The sequence below is a fragment of the Crotalus tigris genome, unplaced genomic scaffold, assembly GCF_016545835.1.
Source record: "Crotalus tigris isolate CLP2741 ecotype Arizona unplaced genomic scaffold, ASM1654583v1 scf7180000024376.1991246, whole genome shotgun sequence".
Classification (NCBI taxonomy): Eukaryota; Metazoa; Chordata; class Lepidosauria; order Squamata; family Viperidae; genus Crotalus; species Crotalus tigris.
Window position 1 is genome coordinate 828,274 of NW_024100546.1, and position 20,738 is coordinate 849,011.

Genomic DNA, 20,738 nt, shown 5'->3' on the forward strand with positions numbered 1-20,738 from the left:
CAGAAACAACGGCCAGACTGCTAGCCCCCTTCAATGTGAAGGTAGCCCACAGACCAGACCAGACCAGACCAGACTCTCTGCGCTAAGATCATGCGCCCCAAGAACTCACTCCCCACTGGAGAAAGATCCCCGGTAATATATAAAATTAATTGCAAGGATTGCCCCTGCAATTATGTTGGTGAAACCTCCAAGAGACTTAAGACCAGGGTCCATGAGCATGAGCTGGCAGTTAAGAGAAGAGAGCAATATTCACAGATGTGGACTCATATGGCCGACTACGGCCATGGATTCGACCTCACCAACGTCGAGGCCATATCCCAAGATAACACCAAGGGAGGCTGTCTCCTCAAAGAAGCCTGGCTGTCAGACAAACACTCCATTAATCGCCACATAGAGCTCCCTCCAACATATCACATACTAAAGGGATGGGAAGGACGGGGTGCTAATTGGAAACACAGGCGACCAACTCACTCCGTACAAGATCAGAAAGAGGGGATGACAGGGGAGGTGATCACAACCCTGAGAGAGAGCGATGAACTGGGGATACACCCCACAAGTAAAATGACGTCTCTAACCCATTTAAACATGAAAGAGGAGAGGAGGGATGACACAACGCCAGCAGACAACCCACCCCCAGGAGCTGATGTCCAGATCCATGGAAGAGCAAGGAGGATGAGAAAAAACACGAGGGAAATATATCCCACAGGCGTCCAAAGCATAAACAACTCAATCCAGTCAGGATGAGGGAAGGAGAACAATGAACAGGTACCACCGGATGGCTTCCCTCGAGGGGCATACACACATCCTGGGGAAAAGGGAAAAGCTCCGATATACCCCGTTGATGACACCTGGCCAGACAGACAAGTACACCCGCTAATGAGGAAGGTAGCAAATGAGAGGCAAAAGCACCTGGACACCCCCCCGGATGACTATAGATGCAGGGGAGGGGCAATAGAACTTAAGAATGGGGGAAATGCACCAGAGGCGTGGCTTGTGAATGACTTGGCAATAGAATTATGGCCCCTATCAATGGGAGAACAAGCGAGTAATAGCGAGTGCAAACGGGATGGGTACCTTCTGCGCTCTCATATATGTACCAAGGGGGCAATGAGGTAACAAGTAGTGGAGCCATTCCAAAGACACGCCCGGTTAGCAACCCCTTAACACACACAGGAGCTCACCTGTTAGCGAGAGAGGGGGGGCGATAGGAAACAGGAACAACGAGACGACCAACCCCCAGGAGTTTACACATGGGCAAGGAAAGCAACAGGGCTGGCAAATAGAAGAACAGAGTTTGAAGCACACAAGCTAGACAGCGCAGCAATACAGAGGCAAACTAAGATGAATGAGGGGGTGGGGAGAGACAACTGGGAGCGGATGAACAGCAGATCTCCAGGCACCCACACATGCACAAAGAAAACAACAGCAATTGAAGAGGAGAGGACAACTTTAGAAACGGCCCCTTTAAGAACTACACAGCCGATGCTAATGAGCGGACCAATGACCCGATTCAGGGTCAAAGTGCAGAGGCAGCCAGCCACATAAAAACGGACTCCCGGATCCAGCATTTTATACCCTGACGATGTCGGTAGTGTGGCCGACGAAAGCTTGGTTTTGTAGATTAAACATTTGTGTTTATGATTTTATCCTAGTGATCACCTTATTTTATTTCATACATACATACATACATACATACATACATACATACATACATACATACCATCCATCTTGCTATTTGGGACAACTCTAGGCAGTTACAACATAGATGACATCAGTACATACTTTTAAAAAAATGTATTTACCAGTTCCACTTCATAAAATCAAACCACCAATTAGATCTATTACATTCTTTCTGTTTGACTTTGTTTTACTCTGCACACAACTCATTTATTTTTCTTTTTTTAATTAATTCATGTTCTTTACTACTAACTCCTCTTACATTCCAAAACAGAATCTTCCATAGACCATACTTGTCACAAATGGGGACATACTGATTGTTGCTATCCTTTGTGGCCTATCATATCTTGTATAATTGGGGTTTTCACATAACACATTTTAATAAGTTTAAAAAAAGGTCTAGACTAGTCTACACGCTTTAGTCATACCTATGCTACATGCAGAAAATTTGCTAAAGGAAAGTACATATTTTCTCCAAGGATATATTCTATTCTAGGCAAGATAGGATCTCAGATCTAGAGACTGTCTTGTAAGCCAACGTATTGTTGTCTGCTTCCCACCAACTGGGAGGTAACATGATATTCTGGGTACCGATACACACTAAGGAAAACAGAATTAAATTATTTACCACTGCACTATAATAATACAGCTTTTACTGTTAGAGAGAATATAATTGGAAAAGTGGACAAACATGTCTTCTGTTTAGTGTCTAGAATATATACAGTATTCCTTTAATCAGTTTTTATTAACGGCTGTTCAATCTTCACTAATCACTATTTTGGATTGTAAGGCCAGGAAGTGTGAATATCAGTATTCTTGGTATATAGTTTTGAGATGTGAAGTAACTATTTTTGTAATGGATATGCTCTAAAAATAGAAGTGTAAGATTAGTTTTTAATTTGCTGTCTTCCTGTTATTTCCAGAATTGTATACTGCATAAATTTAAAATTATTTAATATGATAGTTGAGGTAAATTAAACATAAAGCTAAATGCACAATTAATAGCTACATACTTTTTTTAAAGCAAAAATAAAATTACGCGAAGTTAAAATATTTTTCTCATTGGTGTGATAAAAAATGAAATTCTTGCCCCCTGCATTATATTAATCCTGGAAGATAAGTTTACCCCATTTTTCAGTGGGTTGCTGCTAGAAACCTTATATAAGAGTATTCAAGTAAAAGGAATAATTTTTTATACAGGGACTGGGTTTACTCATCAGGCTTATATACCATCTTGAGTTCCTGAAGGAATGTCTAATATAAATCTAATAAATAATTATTTGTTGAATAAACCAGAACCACTTCGGTTCACACCATACTAAACCATAAATCGTGGTTTATAAAGTACAGTGGCTAGTATTAAATATTGCACCAACATTATGACTTACTATGAAACCATGTTTTCCTCCTGTCTTCATAGTTACTTTCAGATCGTTCAGCTCAATGTGCTTTTTTGTATGGATTCATGGAAACCTACCTGGTTCTTTAAAATATGTTGCCTGACTCTTACTGGCATGTTAATAGAAAATATATTTTCCTTTTTAACCACTTGAGCATCTTAACGTGGACTCTCGCTAGAGCAGTGGTTCTCAACCTTTCTAATACCGTGACCCCATAATACAGTTCCCCATGTTGTGGTGACCCCCAACCACTTATACATCACTGGGTGCCAGGGGCATGGCCAAAGAAAAGGGGAAAAAAATGGCAGACGGCCTTGTTTGGCGACCCCCGTTAAATGGTCGTTCGACCCCAAATGGGGTCCCGACCCACAGGTTGAGAACCACTGCGCTAGAGAAATATATTGTAATGAAGGAATGATTTCAGATATTCAGCATGGGATATTTAGATGTTTTATATCTGCCCTAGAGCTCTTCAGATGGATAAGAAGAAATCTTTGTTGCAGGAAATCCCCTGGCTGGCAGCCAAAGACATAGCTGGGTGTGGACAATGGCATTCTTATCAAACAATGTTAATAATCTAGGTATGAATGACTAATTAGGGCTTTCATCCTGGATACTTTTCTCAGCCTAAAATCTTGCAATTTTTATGGTATATTTTTGTAACTATTCTTAATTCCATATGAATTATACACTGAAGGCAAAAACTGTACTTTCAAATAAAGAGGGACACAACTGTGAAAAGAACAATTTGTCAGGTTGTGAGCTTTTTTCCAAACGTAGACACCACAGTCTAATAGAACTGTTAAACATTTTTTAAAAGGATAATCTGTGTAATGAATTTGTGTTTGAGTTGAAAATTGAATTAGAGTCTGAGATCATGTTCTTAACTGCAGCATGGCTCCACAAGAATTGTAAAAACACACCGTTTATCTTTTATAGGATCTTGGATGTATTTAATATTTCAAATATGCATGGGATGTCCTAATGCACACAGAAATTCTATAGTTAGCTATAATTACGCTTTTTTTTCTAAAGCAGGAAACTATATTACTAGCTTCAATATAATACAGATAAACCATTCAAATTAATATCTTTCTTTCTTTTAGATTTGGCAACCATCACACTTCCTGGTTCTGATGAAAAAGGAAACAATGATTAATAGAGATTTCCCATTTTTAGTTATGCTGTGCTGAGGATGGGACATAATTTTAGTATTCATTAATATCTCAATTTATGGAACCAGTAGTAGTAGTCACACTGCGATAATGGCTGCTCTTGATTAACAAAGCAGGACATATATTATAATAATATTTTTATTGAAAGAAACAGGAATATGCCATGAACCAGAGAAACTTCCTTGGGCCAATGAAAAAAAGTTTGTGTAATGTACATTTTTGGGGCCAGAGTTTTAAAGCCTCCCTTCTCCCCCTATACTTGCACATGACAACAGTTCAATCTTGTTGCATAGCTGTTGCTCTTAACACAGATAAAAATGCCCTGATTTAAATAAAGATGAACATTATTAAGTATTCATAGCTGGGCATAATCTTTACTAGGACAAATAAGGTCATACTGATTCAGCACCCAGCCTACAATCTGTAGCTTTGTGCTGACTTTGCCCAGCAAACTTTATGACTTAAACACAATTTTGGGACTTTTATATCTTGTTCCCAGTTATTTTTTCTAGCATCCTTCCTAACTGTAAAATACCAGAAAACTAAAAAAGCCTGTATATATTTTTCTGTTATTTTGGTTAGTTCTAATAAAGATACTTTAAAAACTTCGTTGATTGAAGTGAAGCTAAACAGAGAGTCTGAAAATAGGTGGGAAAAGCCTAATTTTGTTAATATCTGTATTTGAGGATTAGTTACATAATTTTCTTAAAAAGTTTGTTTTCTCTCTCTACTTCATCCTAATATAAGTCTTCTACTATAAAGTACTATTCAAGATGTAAAACATATAAACTGTTAACTGATTTATTGGTGTGCATGTAATTAATGATTCAGTGGCTAGAAATTGGCAGCTGTAGACTCTGATTGTGAGAATATTCTGTCATTAATTCTATGAAATATACAGACCTAGCAACAAGATACCAGATCAGCTTTCCCCAATCCAATGCCCTCCAGATGTAGTGGGATTACTGGCAGATTTCAGCCTCAGAATTACTGGCAGATTTCGGCAAGAGAAAGAAGTAGAGTTGATGTAATTTGGAAAAACATTTTGTTGCAAGGCTTCCAAGTTCTATTTATTTTGAAGATTTATAGTTGGTCTTCTGCAACAGACTGCTATAAAACAAAACAAACTTTCCCACCTCCTAACAGTTCTTTGAATGATGAATGGAGACAGCATATCCTTCTCTTCAGTTCTGGCATCCTATGGCAACTGGCTCTTAGAGCCAAGTGTTCTTTTTGAGGTTAGGGCAGCAAACGCCTCGCAGATGCTCTTTCTAAGTGTTTGGGACTAAGGATGATCAAGGAGCTTGTCTCCTTGCCATGACCTTCTTGTAAAAATAATCGGTGGCGTATAATTTTAAAATGCTACATCCGGCATGTAGCGATAGCTTCTTAATCTTAGTTTTTTATTCTTTAATATAATTTTAATAGTTATTCTTTTAATATTTTAATCTTTCGTTTTATTATTACTCCTTATTTAATACCAATAGGGCTAATGGTTTGGAAGAGTTGTATTTTTTGTGTGCGTACCTCCAAATCAACATTGACTCCTGGTGACTGCCTGGACAAGTCCTTACAGATTTCTTTGCAAGATTTCAGAAATGGTTTGCTATTCCCTGCTTCCTAGGGCTAAGAGAAAGTGACTGGCTCAGTTGGCTTTATGCCAAGGGCAGGGCCAGGAGTCATGGTCTGTCTAATCTAGTGCCTTAATCACTACATCTAACTGGCTCTCCCTAGAGATAATGTTGCAGCTGTACTATGAGAAAACAGATCTTTGCCTTGTATTTAATTTAATTTCTTTAATGTTTTTAATACTTTTGGTATTTATGATTTTCATTGTATGTCACTCACTATTGCTTTTCAGAGTGAGATGGATGCTGTATAAATTTAATAAATATTTTCTTCAACTAAGCAGGACAAACAAGAACAGCAGCAGTGGTCCAGTTCCTAGCAAAAAAACTTGGGATAGTTGTTTTCTTTTGACATTGTGTATTCTAATTCAGATTTAAGAGTTTTGAAACTGGTATAGCAACATGAATTCAGTAGAAAGCAAACTAATGTAATCTTTTTGTTCTAGTTCTTAGAACGTGAAGCAAAGTTTGTCCTGTTCATTGACTATTTCTGTTTCTAGTTCTCTCTTGTGACCAATGCCACTAAAATTAATTTTTGCTCTGTTGCTTTGCCAGTGCATCAAAGAGATGTGTGTCTGATCAATTTTGTAGGACTTACGAGATTCGTTTGCTAAGTAGCTTAATTTTTCACTGTTTGTTTTAGGTGATTCATGTTCAGAAAGTGTACCGCAGATCATATCCACATCTGGCCACAGTGCAGATTTTCAAAGTGGCATCCAACCTGTATCTGAAGATGTCTACAGAATGAATTTGGCCAAAGGAGTTTCAGTCTCCTTGCCATCATCACCTTTGTTGCCTCGTCATGCTTATTTGATGCAGACAAGAGTAAGCAAAAAATCTCCAGGTAACTAGAAAGACTCACTCGCAGTTCCATACTATTTAATTAACAAAATAGTTTCCAAATGGCCATGCTTTACAAATCCTTTAATTCTGACTTAATTACTGCCATGTTGATTTTTAGGGGTATCCTCCTTTTTGTGCCTCTGAATTAACACCTGAAATGAATTATCTCTACATCTTAACACATATATGTGGATGGACTGCTTGTCTGAAGTTTTTATCTTATATACCATAGCTGAAGAAGCCATAATGCACTTTGTTTATTTTTGGCGTAGCATGATGTGTGAACCCATTCAAAGAAAAGTTGTAGTTTACAAACCATAGTTCTTGACTATTACATTTAGCACCAATTCTTGAAGTCACCTATTGTTTGAATAGATACCTTACATGCCAGAGGTGTCTACTTGGGTTCAGTGCTGCACGTTGGATGCTGAACTATAAAAAGGTACATATAAAATTAAAATTGATTTAATTTTACAACTAAAAAGTAATTCCCTAAGCATAAAAATTGGTATTACCTTTCAGAATACCAAGATTTTTTTCCCCACATGTTGTAGGCTCTAATTATATGGCTGGTCCAATTGGAAATCTGAATATAGAATCAGATAAGGTGATAAAAAGGAAGAAACTGGGCTTTGCAATTGTTACTCCTCCTAAATTTTGACTGCCTATTGGGTGATCTTTATAAGACCTTTTGAGGACAGGTATAAAGCTCCTGATTGGTCAGTTATCAAAGATAGTTCATTATCTCAAATCCATGCTTGCTTGCTCAGTTTCCTTGGTCTACTTGGGCAGCTTGGAATTTTCTGAGGCTGTTGCTAGTAAGATCTTGACTCCTTCTCCAAAAGGGTCTAAAAGCTATTCTTGGTCCTGATTGACCTTATTTATTTATTTATGAAAATGTTTTTCATCACTTCTGAACCATCTGCTAAGTTCGGATATGCATCTTATTTTTCACTGTGTTCCCTTATTTGGTAACTAAAACTTTGTCACTAATTCCACAAATAAATAGAAAAACAGATGGCTTTGTTTCTCCATGCCATATTAATACCTGAAGCAGTGTTTAACTTTTTCATCTTTAAAAAATGATTAATAAATTGGGTGAAAAATATCTCCATGTTCTTTTCCTAGGGCAAAGCAATGTTCAATATATATGACTGAGTAGCACCCTCACAATGTGGTACAAATGTGTTAGCTCATCTGTTCTGCACACTTACATGCTTAAAGATATGGGAAAAAGTTGAAAAGAATATTTAAGGTAATAGAATGAGGGATGGACAGGAAAATATAGTTATAAGAGCCCAGTGACATAGAGAATGCTGCTGAAAGGCTTTTTGTAACTTGTTGATGTAATTAGAAATGTATTTGGTAAAATTAGCTATAAGTGTGTCAGATTGTGTCTTTGTAAAATAAGTGTGAAATCATTAAAAAATGAATCTTGCATATTTACTTTGATTTTTCGGGAGGGAGAATCCGGCTATATTACTTTGCTAAAACTCTTATTTCATAACAGATTTTAGAAAACATGAACACTCAATACAGCAAAATTGGGACTATATTGCTGTGCCTAGATTGTGTCTGATTTATAAATTACTTGTCAAGTTAAATATGATTCGGAAAATGGAGAAGAACTGTTTGGTTTGGAAAGAACAAGTCTTGAAAGATTTATTTGTAACAATAAATAGAATGTTTGTATACATATCTTCCTCAGTAAGGTGTATTTATTAACTTCCTTTTTATCAATATATTGGACTCAGTCCAGTATAGTAACATCATTTTGATGTTGCTAGGCTAGAGTTCTAGGCGTCTGCAGTAGTTTGCCAGGTGCTTTTTATCTTTAGTTTTTGTTTATTCTAAATGATCCTTCTTTGAACACTTTATTTGTCAGTGTAAGGTAGACGTGTCAAATTCGCAATGTTACATGACGTCGCACAACATATCAGGACTGTTTTGCCATTGCTGGCAATGGGATGGGCATGGCTTCCGCGTTATGCGTCCAGCCTGCAGGCCAGCAGTTTGACACCCCTGGTGTAAGGGGTAGCCAATGCTTCATATATAACAAGAGAGAAGCACCCATAGAAACTTGATATGTAATTTCTCCCATTTTTTCATTTTTATACATTAGTGTAAGTACTGCTCTTTCTCATACAAGCACCAAGGAAGCTTTAATTGATTTCCTATGTAAGCTATTAAAATTAAATATTATTGTCATCCAGGAACTTAATTTAAAAATAGTTTTGCCTTAAAAATTTAGTATATTTTAAAAATACAGCTGGAGTTTATTTTGGTTGATACACTGTTATGGAGCCAACTGTAGGTTTCTTTTTAAAATCTCTTTTTCCTAGTAACAATAGAAAATATTTCCATTACATTCCCATTACATCCAATTTTGTTCTGACTTTTACAGAAAGATATATCAGCTTGATTATAGTTAACTCCTGAACATATCCAAAAGAATATTTAGTAAATAAACAAAGCACCTAGTCAGGTGATCCAATATTAGTGCTTAATGCTTTTGGGATTAAGAAGCTTAATTTTATTTTGAGATGAATATTGGCATCGTAATTATCAGAATGAAAAAATAGGTGGCATCCAGACAAATATTAAGAGTTCAAATTTGTTATAAATGAAATAATAATTAACAAACAAATGTCCAGTGTAATTATTAAACATTTGAGTTACTTTAAAATTACAATCCAGAGACAATTTGGAAAACTATGGAGGCTTTACCGAGATTATGTTTGGAAGTTTAATTTCATTTTGTTACATAGTGAAAGAAAATGATTTTTTTAAATTTATTTATTCAGTTTCTATGGCTGCCCATCTAAGTCAACGACTCTGGGCAGATTACAATTCAAAAATATATTACAGTTAAAAATATTAGAAACATTTTAAAATAGTAAAAATGTGAATTATCAGCTGCATATGCATCAATATATTCCCATGCCAGACCAATTGCAATGTTTTCCTGAAAATATGACCCAACCAGAAAATAAGCCCTAGCATGATTTTTCAGGATGCTTGTAATATAAGCCCTGTCCCAAAAATAAGCCCCAGCATTGTGGTTGCCATGGGGTGGTGGTAGTCAGCTTGACATTGTTTGCATTGGGGGTGCTTGGTGGAACCCGGGCAGGGCTGTGGGGATCCAGGAGTCTCTGGCAGAGGCGGGTGAGACCAGGATGGGCGCCAGGGCCTGATCTACAGAAGGAACCTCGCCAACCCTCTCGGGCTATGTGGGGCAGCTCCGGGGCTGGGCTTGGGTGGGGCAGGGAGTCCAGGCTGCCTCTTTGGGATGGGGGCTTTCTGCCCTTCCTGCTTGCCAGGGCCAGTGCGGGTGGGGCAGCAGGCAGCAAGCTAGCTGGAGGACCAGGTTAGAAGTGTGCAGGAGCTGTGGCATGGTACCACTCCCACCCCGCTGTCTGTCTCGCCTCACCCTGGTGGCACAGCAACAGGCAGAGGCACAGAGGGGAGGCATAGGAACTATGGAGTTTTGCATGGTACAAACGAGGTAGAAGATACTATTATTGCACCAAAGCCATTTAGTGCAAGGTGGCCAGTGGATGTGGTTTCAGCTTTTACAGTGTCCCTTGACTAGAATATTAGCAGGTCTACTTCAGGGATCATTCCCCTTTTCCTTCAGCATGGCCCAAGCTCCCCCTTGCTTCTTTTCACTTCTGCCTCAAAGCCTCAGCGATTCAGTTCTCTCCATGCCTTCCCAGCATGCAGTCCTAACCCCATCCCTTTACTTCAACTACCACCTCCTCATTTACCTATTTCCACCCATGAGGGGCAGGCTTTCTTTCTCGTCAGTTCTTCTCTGGGACTGTTTTCTTGCAGAGGGTCTACAAGCATGGCTTTGAGGCAGCAGCTGGGTGAGTTTCAATTGCCATGTGTGGCATCTCGACGCTGCAAGTTCATTGCACTGCAAAAGTTTTGCTCATTTATTTTCTCAGCAGCAGAACACGCCCCACTCTGAAAGGAGATGTCAAGCTATGAACCCTACCGCCTTTAGGACCGCAGCGTGATTCTAACTTGGCAACGGGGTGGGGGGGAGGAAAGGGAGAGAGCTTTCAACCTACAGATGTCCTTATCAAAGTGAGACCCGAAGCTGCTGAAGAATTGTTTTGGCAAACTAAAGTTTGTTCTCATAGTAACTACTAGAAGATGTATTGGACAATGTGACCTGTATTGTCAGAGAGGAGTGGAAGAAGTTTCATTCTTTTAATTAACTTCCCGCCATTTCCTTGGAGCTAGCTTTCCTTTGACCCTGCTGGTTTGATTCTGCTCAATAAAAGTATACATTAGAAGTTTACAATGGCTCTGATGTTTTGCTTGGTTGGGCTTTTCAGCAGGAGGTTGACTGGAGAAGGAAGCACTGCCTGTTTGTTTTTGGCTTATTGGAGGGCTCTGCTCGGTTTGGTGATTGGTTTACAGGAGGGCTCCTCTTCAGCCTGATACAAGCTATGTGCTGAAGTTCTGCCGATTTAGCAAAGTGAGGTTTAGCAGGCTGAGCCACGCTGTGGCCCCTGTGCTCTCAGCCTGCTATGTGCCCTCCCCACGCCTCTGCTCCACCTGCTGCTTGGAGGGCAATAAAATAAGACATCCCCCCAAAATAAGCTCTAATAGGTCTTTTGGACTAAAAATAAATATAAGACCCAAGCTTATTTTCGGGGAAACACGGTACTATAGTGTGTTCACTTTAAATTACTTAACATGTTGTTTTGAATGCTGAAAACTTCATTATCAGTGACTCATAATAATGATATAACGTGAGTAACAAAACTCCTTAAGCATTTGAGCAGGTGTCAGTCGCAAAGAATCAGGATTATTCCTGTAGGTTGCAGCAGAAATTATTTATTGAAGCCTATACTCAAGAATCAACTAATGGTCAGTTCTGAATTGGTGCTAGATAAGGGTCACTGGAATTCAAAGGGGGCTGGACTTGGGTTTCATGTGGCATTGCAATGACTCTGAACCGATGACACATTTAACTCCATCCTCCAGTTCTGCCTGTTCTTCTCCTACAGCAGGTGAATAAATGTTTTCTGTGACATCTATACTTAAACTTGTTTAATTGTACTCCCAACAAGCCATTCTTAAACAAGTGAACAAAGTCTGACTTAAACCTGACCTGCAATAGTTACCTCTATGTAAGAATTCATATTGTGATTTAGTAAGTTAAGGTACGTGGCTTATCACATATAGAAATAACCAGTAATTTGGGAGTTATCTTTCCATATTGGAAGTTACCTTTCCATATGCACAAAAACACATAAATATAGTGATAGATCACAATTTTGAATAATTAACTCAGGCATCTATTGTTACTCATTTTATTCATACTGTGTGGTCGACAATAAGTTAATTGATTTTCTATTTATACATTGCCTGTGGAGGTACCAAGATGTATATGTACGTGTTCAAACATTTGATAGGATGCAAGTGAAGAACGAAAAGACAAATATTAAACATAGTAATTGGTGACACCATGTGGACAACACTAGAACAATTTCTGGGTGGCTGAAGAAAAGGAATAATTGATGAAGAGAAGGACAAAGGAAATAATGCAACATAGAGTAAAAGGATCAGCAATTCAAGGGATATTCAGGAGTAGCAACAGTGAGAATGTAGGAAATAGTAGGTCAAATGAGGGAGGGGCACAGCTTCCTCTTTACTCTCACCTTTCTCATTTGCAGTTTCCAAAACTGTGAGATAATGCTTATAATGCCACTTTAAAGTGTTTCATTCAAACATGCATGAAGTCAAACATGCTGTGTTTTATGTGTTTAATATTTTATGTGTTTAATATTCTCTCAACAAGAATTCATAGCTGCAATGAAATTGGATACTGATAGATTCACATTTGCTTCAGTGTTTCCTGTAGTTCTATTTCTATTGTATTTTGTCTGTGCTATTTCTTTTTGGCCAACCAAATTATGCCAATTCATTGGCAAGATGATCTAAATACTTATTTTTTTTGTTTTGGGATGAACATTGGTTCTACAGCTCTTCTTTATATGGCATTTTTAGCAGATGGAAAGTAAATTAAGATTTTTTGAAGGCAATGTTGACTGATTTTGAAAGCTTTATATTTTCCCATAACAGCTGTATTGTTCTGAATACTTCTAAAGTTTTCATTTGCCAGGGTTTGCCCTTAAATTTGTGGTTAGAAGTTCATGACAATCGTCTGCAGCTTTTGTTTGTTTGTTTTAAACATTGCTGTGATGTCTGGTCTATGATGATTTCAGCAATAAGTTTCCATTGTTCCTACAATAATGAAAATTTGGAAGGAAGCTTCGTCAGACGGAGGCTTAGGATCTTTTCAGTCTGTAATGTTAATTTTACCCTCTTTTGTTTATTACTCTAATCCAGATTCTAAATGGTTGTCCTCTCATGTTCTAGTTTACTGTATCTAATTATAGCATTACTTGGCACTAAAGAACAGAAAGGACTTGTCTTTTGAAAGGATGTGGTATGAATGTTAAATTATGAATATTAGGGTTACTCCATTTTCATTTGGTCTTGCTGCTTTTATTTATGAACAAAAAACATATCAAAGTAGCACCCTCTACTGGTATTTTTATGTTTAAATATTTTTAGATTTATATTAAAATCCTTGATTTTTAGATTTATAAAAGTCTTTTTCTTCTGCATATCCCTCGTATTGAATGTAGAAAGCTTATTGAATCATTTTGCTAAGCATATTTCAAAATTCTGAAAGGCCATGATGAGCAGACCAGACAAGTTTTAAAATAATGTACTTGGGCTCACTTAAAAATCATTTAAGAGGGATGTAATGTTTACTATTAATGGTCTTAGTTCATTTATTGATACCGAGTATACTGTATTGTAAAAGAAATGTATTTGAAAGCCAGGGTGGAGTTGATTTATATAAAAATAGTTTAAATCCTGATTTAAGGTACCGGTCTACAGGATTTAGTTTAATGATTTAAACCAAGGTTCTCAAGCTGTGACCTATGGAACCCTGGGATTCCATAAGAACCTCAGGAGAGCAACAACAAAAGCTCATTTAAACACAGACAATTTTCTGTCGCTTGAGTGTTGCCTCTTGATCAGTGCTAAAAAACTACAGGTAGTCCTTGACTTACAACCATTCGTTTGGTGCCTGTTTGAAGTTATAGTGGCACTGAAAAAAAATGACTTATAATGGTGATTCACACTTACAACCGTTACAGCATCCCCATGGTCATGGTCAAAATTTTTTGGAGGGTGGCAATTGGCATGTATTTATGACAGTTGGAGTATCCTGGGGTCATACCATTTGTAACCTGGCAAGTTGTCCGTGGTGAATTGTCCCATGATGAGTTGGCTGTAGCAAGTTCTCCCATGGCGAGTTGCCCATGTTGAGTTGGTCGCAGCAAGTTGTCCTAAACCATTGGTTCTCAACCTTTTTAATGCCGCGACCCCCAACCAGTCGTAAGTTGAGGACTACTCAACCGGTCGTAAGTCGAGGACTACTCAACTGGTGCAGCACCATTTGCAGAATGGGACTTTTGGCAGGCTCAGCAGGGCAGAGACAGCCTGGACAATTCCTATTGGCTTTTGAAAGCCAATAGAATTAGACTCTATTCAAGAGAGTCTATTCTATTGGCTTTCAAAAGCCAATAGAATAAAAGGGAGTAGCACAGCTAAAGAAAAGGGGAAAAAAATGGCAGACTGCGTTGTTTGGTGACCCCCGTGAAATGGTCGTTCGATCCCAAATGGGGTCCCGACCCACAGGTTGAGAACCACTGTCCTAAACCCTCCAGCTTCTTACAGTGTTTCTTTTTATCAGAGGCTGAAGGAACTTTCTTATTTTCCCTTCCTCAGTATAGCTGAGTAACTGAGGACATCCCTCAGTTGCTATTCCTCTAGTTCAGGGGTCCCCAACCCCCGGTCCATGGACCAGTACTGGGTCATGGCATGCCAACAGTTGGGCTGCAAAAACTAGGATGCAGGCAGCACGCAAAACCATGCCCCCTCCATTCCATTGAAAAACCTCTCTCCACGTAACTGGTCCCTGGTGCCCAAAAGGTTTGGTCCTCTACTCTAGTTCAAAAGGGGGAAGGGTTGAGTAACTGTTCTGGATCCCAACAAACAGGTGTGGATGTTTTTTATGTTTCAGATCTTTGCGACTTAAGTTACTTCTGGTGGAGCTCATTTTAAAGTTACTGTCATTGGCCTACATCTTTTTGCTACTTCTGTGTGTAAGAAAATAAATATTGCCATGTTTAGATTAGTTACTATTAGGTGGAAGAAAAGAGTAGGCTGCAACTTTTTAATATGAACTTGATTGACTGCCAAGATGAAGTACAGAATAAAAACTATTTTTATTTTACACATGGGGTTGGTATGAGTTCAAGCATGGTATATTACTGAAATTTAAAAGTGTGTGCCATTTTTTAAAAAAACAGCAGTTTATGACCCAGAGACAATACTGTAAAGAAAACAATCTTCCAGTAAATTCAGAATAAGGACAATTATGAATAATTTAATTTGAAAATCCACTTGAGGCCCTGGAAGCAAAGTCATGATTGTGCCAAACATTTCAGACTGAACCATCTTAAACTTGAAACGTTGCATCTCAAATACACAATTCTCTACCTCTTATGCAAATTGGATATTTTGAACATTTTGGAGGTGTTGAGCTGAAGTGTTTCCCTACTTGAAACAATATTGTTCAAATGTTCAAGGCGACATATTTTGCATTCAAAATAGGCTACTTCACAGCTGAACTAGGGTATTTGGAATTTGAAATGCTTGTATTCAATGTTTTGCATTCTCCCATTAGTAAAATTCTTTTTTCCCTATCTTGTATTTTTATGCTGTACAGGGTCTATTAAGAAGATGGAACTTTTGAATTAGCCTTTTGCACATAGCCAACCTTACTCTCTGATACATCCAAAATAAGCAACAATACTCCTTTTTTTAGTTCTCCCATCCCTCAGGAAAGGATGTTATTAGTTGAGATATTGAAGCTGTGGGTGGTTTATTGTTGAATGTAGTGGAAAAGTTACCCAGTGAAAATATGGTTAGGTTTAAGAATAATCCTACTGTATTGGCATCTTGCCTCTTCCTAATAGTAAGGCCATTTGGCTTCAAAAATCCAGGATCACTATAAATTAACTATGAAATAAAAAAAAAATAATGCAATTAGGTAGAACTGCAAGGAATTGAAATTAAGTCAATAAACACTTTGCTGATTTTATTTTTTTTATAAAAATACCTCCTAAAAGAACTTTTAAAGAAACAAAATAGATAATTAAAGACATGCAAACTATACCTTTTTGTTCACAAAATACAGCTTTTAATCATGAAAGTAGTGAGATGTTAGAGCTGTTAGACTGCTTTCTGATCAGACTCTAGTGCAACATAGAACTTTCTAGGTATGTGAATATATATACAAAATCAATATATTTTTAATATACTTGACTCTTATCTAGTTTTATATATGTTAACTATACTTTCAATATATCTTCAGTTAAAAAACAAAACTGCTTCTTGTGGCCTTTTGTTTTAATTACTGGTCCTTCTAAGTCTAGGGCAGGGCTAGGCAACCTTGGCTCTTTTATGGCTCGTGGACCTCAACTCCCAGAATTCCTGAGCCAGCCATGCTGAGGGGAAAGGGAGAGGTTTCTAAGCTGAGCCATGCTGGCTCAGGAATTCTGGAGGTTGAAGTCCACAAGTCATAAAAGAGCCAAGGTTGCCTACCCCTGGTCTAGGATAAGGTTTTCTCACTCTGAATGGCTTGTACAGATAAACATTGACTTACAACAGTTCATTTAGTGACTACTCAAAGTTACAGCGGCACTGAAAAAAGTGACATATGACCGTTTTTCACATTTATAACCATTCCAGCATCCCCATAGTCATGTGATCAAAATTCAAACGCTTGGCAACTGACTCATATTTATGACGGTTGCAGCATCCTGGGATTATGTGATCCCCCTTTTATGACCTTCTGACAAGCAAAGTCAATGGGGAAGTCAAATTCACTTAATAATCGTGTTGCTAATTTAACAATTGCAATGATTCACTTAACAACTGTGGCAAGAAAAGACATATAATGGGGCAAAATTCACTTATCTTCTCACTTAGCAACAGAGATTTTGGGCTCAATTATGTCGTAACTCAAGGACCACCTATATTTTGAAATACATATCTTTTCAAGGTAATTCTTAAGGCTTCAGCCTTAAACACGTGAAAAAAGTATGATTACATAAAAAGGGTATAACCTGCATCATTTCATGTTAGATAGTAGAGTCTAAGCTGCAAGCGTGAATAGATTTATAAGAGGAAAGTTCCATTGAAGATAGTGGAATTTCATTCTTCACTTCAGTTGTGATAAAATTGATTGTGATTGTCTTTTGATTGGTTGCTTGATATATATTTATTAATTGATCCCAGTTCAGTTAAGCACGGAAGATGTAACAGTTAATAACTTGGGCAGCTATTGGAAATTGGATGCTCTTTTCATACAAGTAAGAATATTATTTTTACAGTGCATTTCTTACTGATATTGACAAGTAAGAAAATGTTTGATTGGCCTAATTTGAGAAAAAAAATTCTTGGGCTTAATAACCAAGCTTACTTGTTAAGACTATTGTAAAGCGGGGATATAGAATTTATTTAGAACAAAAATCACATTCTTTCTGAGGAAACAGGGATTATAGCTAGGTGCTACTGCTGAGATAGCTAAATAGCAGTTTGAACAGTTGCAAGCAGTGTCTGTTCTTGAAGAAGAGAATTGGACTTTAGCTCTTATTTCAAACGTAAGTTACTTTGGTACCCTTCACATGAAGATTGTAAAACAAAATTGAAAATTCATCCATTACACAATGTGGTAGTAATTGCTTTCTTTTGGTGAGCTTCTGCTTATGGTGTCATATGTCCATTTTAATGCAAATAATTCGACACTTATTCCCATTAGCTAAACACCTATACATCCGCAATACAAGAGTTGTTGCTTATTGGCTGATGGACTATAGAATTCTATGGTGGAAGGAGGATTCTGTTCCATATGTTTGCATTCTTGGACATTCTACACAGTAGCGGGAGCTACACCTGGAAGCTGTGATGAAATGATGAATATTGGTGGCTGCAGTATGTGGCATTTCTTCATGAGTACTGTTTCAGTCAATGGCAATGGTGCAAATTGTGATTGGTTGCAGCAGTGAAAATGCAGTGGGGATGGTGGCTGTCGATGCTCCTGTGGATCTTATTTCTAATAATAATTCAGTTGTAGGGTGGGAGGGTAGGATGACAAGATTGCAGTGAGAACGTAGGATAGCCCAGATTGAAGCTATTGCCTCAGTACTGAAAGCCTTTCTCTAAAGAAGCTTTAGATGGCAGTATTTTCATTGTGACTACAAATTCTGTTGTTCCTTTAATGTTTCCAGCAATTGTTGCATTTGGTAAAGTACATTGTCATCAATAATTTAAATATCCTAATGAAAGTACTTTGGCCTTTTTTTTTTTACTACATTTGATGATATCTGTTTGATGAACAGTTACCTCCACATGGACCCAAGTGAAAGACATGTTTGTGAAATACGGATTATGCTTTGGCTTAACCTAGCTATTCATTGGCAAATTGTTGTAGGTCTCTTTTAAAATGAAAATATTGAGAGAGCTGCCAAATGGATATTTTTTTTTCTCTTTTACTTCCTCTCATCACTGACTTTTGTGCGTCATCGACTTGGCCAAAAATACCCTACTCAGTAATATAAAGCTATAGATAGGGGTATTAAGAGTGCTAATGCTGCAAGCTGCCTTTGTAATCATTGCCTCCTAGTTTCAAAGATTATTCTTATAAACAAGGGTTATCTTCCAACTGAGGTGAAAAATAGGGATTTTGCCTCCAGAGACCAGTGCTGATGCTTGTGTGGCTTTTGATCATGTCAGCGCCACTCTCTTTATATATGCTGGAGGCTGCTTCAGGGGCATCACAGCTAGGAATCTGCTTTTGTTCTACAGAAGAGTTTACATTCCAAAAAGTGAGCCTAAATACAGCTTTCTGTTGCTGCTTTCCCCCCTGACAACAGGCTGCACAAGTGGAAGTATGAGAGAGATTGCTGTAATTACTGTAGTATATGTCGAGGACAGTAGTTGCGTGATGAACTTCTGCTTTTAGTGTATTCTGATTATGTCTTCTGAAATCTGTATTCCCTTTGGGAAAAAAAATATTACAAAAGGTAATAGTAAGTATTTTTGCATTTCAGGTCCGGTTAGGAAGCCCAAGTATGTGGAAAGTCCTCGCATACCTTCAGATACAGTTGTCGTTCCAATGAGAAAAGTACTGGAGCCAGCAGAACCTAACCAGAATGGTAAGCATGTGTATTTTGGAATTGTTTCCTTTTGACTAAATGGCTGGATGTTGCCTTGAAAGGGAAACGGTGATGAACGTTTTACGGGCTTTGCATTGGTGAATATATGCTGTGGTTTGGTTGCTTGACATTCAGGAATGATGTGTACAGAATCTTCAAGCAAAATTTAGGCTGATGGTTGGGGGGGGGTCACTTTTAATGTGAGAGGCTTGTTTGGAGTTAAGTTTCTGAACTTGCTTTCAGGGTTTTTTTTTTTTTTCCCAAATAAGAGTGTTCCACTTATGCCATGCCACAGCAATGAAAAGCTTGCTAAAATCGGACAGCAATAACAATAGATGACTGTGTCAGCAAGACTAGTAACAGCCTGACCCTGGAGTTAATTGGTATTCTTGAAAAGTTCCATGTTCATTAAATTTGACCACGGCATAACAGGGTGCAGTTTCAGTGAATGTCAGTGAGAAATTACAAGAAAATGCTCTATAAGTATTTGTAATATAGTAAGCATTTCATCTTCAGCATTATATTTCAGATTCACAGCCTGGTTGACATCAGTAAAATCAGTATATAACATCTTAGTTAAATAAGTTATCTCCTTGTTTTTCTTGAGCTTGAACTCTCAAAACCTCTTGCTATTTGAAGCATAGATTTTTCTAGTAGAATTAAAAGCTTTGTCTGCCTGTTCTCCCACCTCTCCCACCTCCCCTCCCTTCCTCAATGAGAAATGTACTATGGCCCTGATTCTCCTATGGGTATAGCCAGGGCTTTTTTTCTAAAAAAAAAAAAGGAAAAAAAAAGGTGCTGGAACTCACACGTCATACAACCTACCTTGCCTACTCGACAAAGTTCCATCCAAAAAAGGTGGTGGAACTCCGTTCTGGGTGTTCTATGAGAAAAAAAGCCCTGGGTATAGCAAAGCTAATTTCTATAACATAAATAGTGTTTATGCCTCCAGTTTTTTTCCATAGATTCAGGATATTAATGGAGAACTAAAACAATTTACTATTATAATTTCCAATTATGGTTTTATGCATATTAATGCTGTCATAGATGTCAAGCCAAAAATGTTTTGACAGTTATATTGTTTTTGAGGATCTTTCCTTCAAAATGCTATGCTCATTCCTTTATTCTATCAGATGTGCATGCAGTGGCTGGGAAGGATTGGCAGTTTTGTTGATCCAAAGGTAACATCTTTTTTGTAGAAGAAAGATTGTAATTAATAGTGCAAAAGAATTCTTTGATCATCTCCAATGTCCTATTTATTACTAGTTCTGTTTATTCGACAGAGAAGACCTAGGGCTTGTAATCCAGAAAAGTGACTAAAGAACATCGTATAAACCTGAAGAAATGCATTAATTTTGCTAGTTTGTTGATTTAAATCTCCACCCTTATTAATTTTGCTAGTTTGTTGATTTAAATTTCCACCCTATCAGTCATATATGACAGGATATCTCTCTGCCACATGATCACTAGTCTGTATGTAACATATATTATTTATACTTAATATATTAAAATAACAAATTCAGACAAAAAATAAAATAAGGTCTAATATTTGATAAGGTAGGTAGAAGAAATCACAGATGCATCTGTGGACCTTTTTGTCTACATTATTTGCATTGGTTTTGACTATTATTCCGCATTGTTTATTATCATGTAAAGATTGCTATAATAATCACAATTTTTTGAGAAAGGATC

At 37.7% G+C, this 20,738-nt stretch overlaps 1 protein-coding gene across 11 annotated transcripts in view; it reads left to right on the forward strand.

Moving 5' to 3' along the window:
* TANC1 (tetratricopeptide repeat, ankyrin repeat and coiled-coil containing 1) overlaps positions 1–20,738 on the forward strand; it is a 185,063-nt gene that overhangs the window by 96,703 nt on the left and 67,622 nt on the right. For 6 of the 11 annotated variants that reach the window (XM_039328411.1, XM_039328409.1, XM_039328413.1 and 3 more), the window contains 2 exons: positions 6,524–6,724; positions 18,942–19,046. In XM_039328411.1, the coding sequence (XP_039184345.1) occupies positions 6,524–6,724; positions 18,942–19,046 (306 nt within the window). Of the gene's footprint in view, positions 1–6,523; positions 6,725–18,538; positions 18,717–18,941; positions 19,047–20,738 lie in introns of those variants that run through there. The other 5 variants (XM_039328414.1, XM_039328415.1, XM_039328416.1 and 2 more) reach the window with 2 other exon arrangements.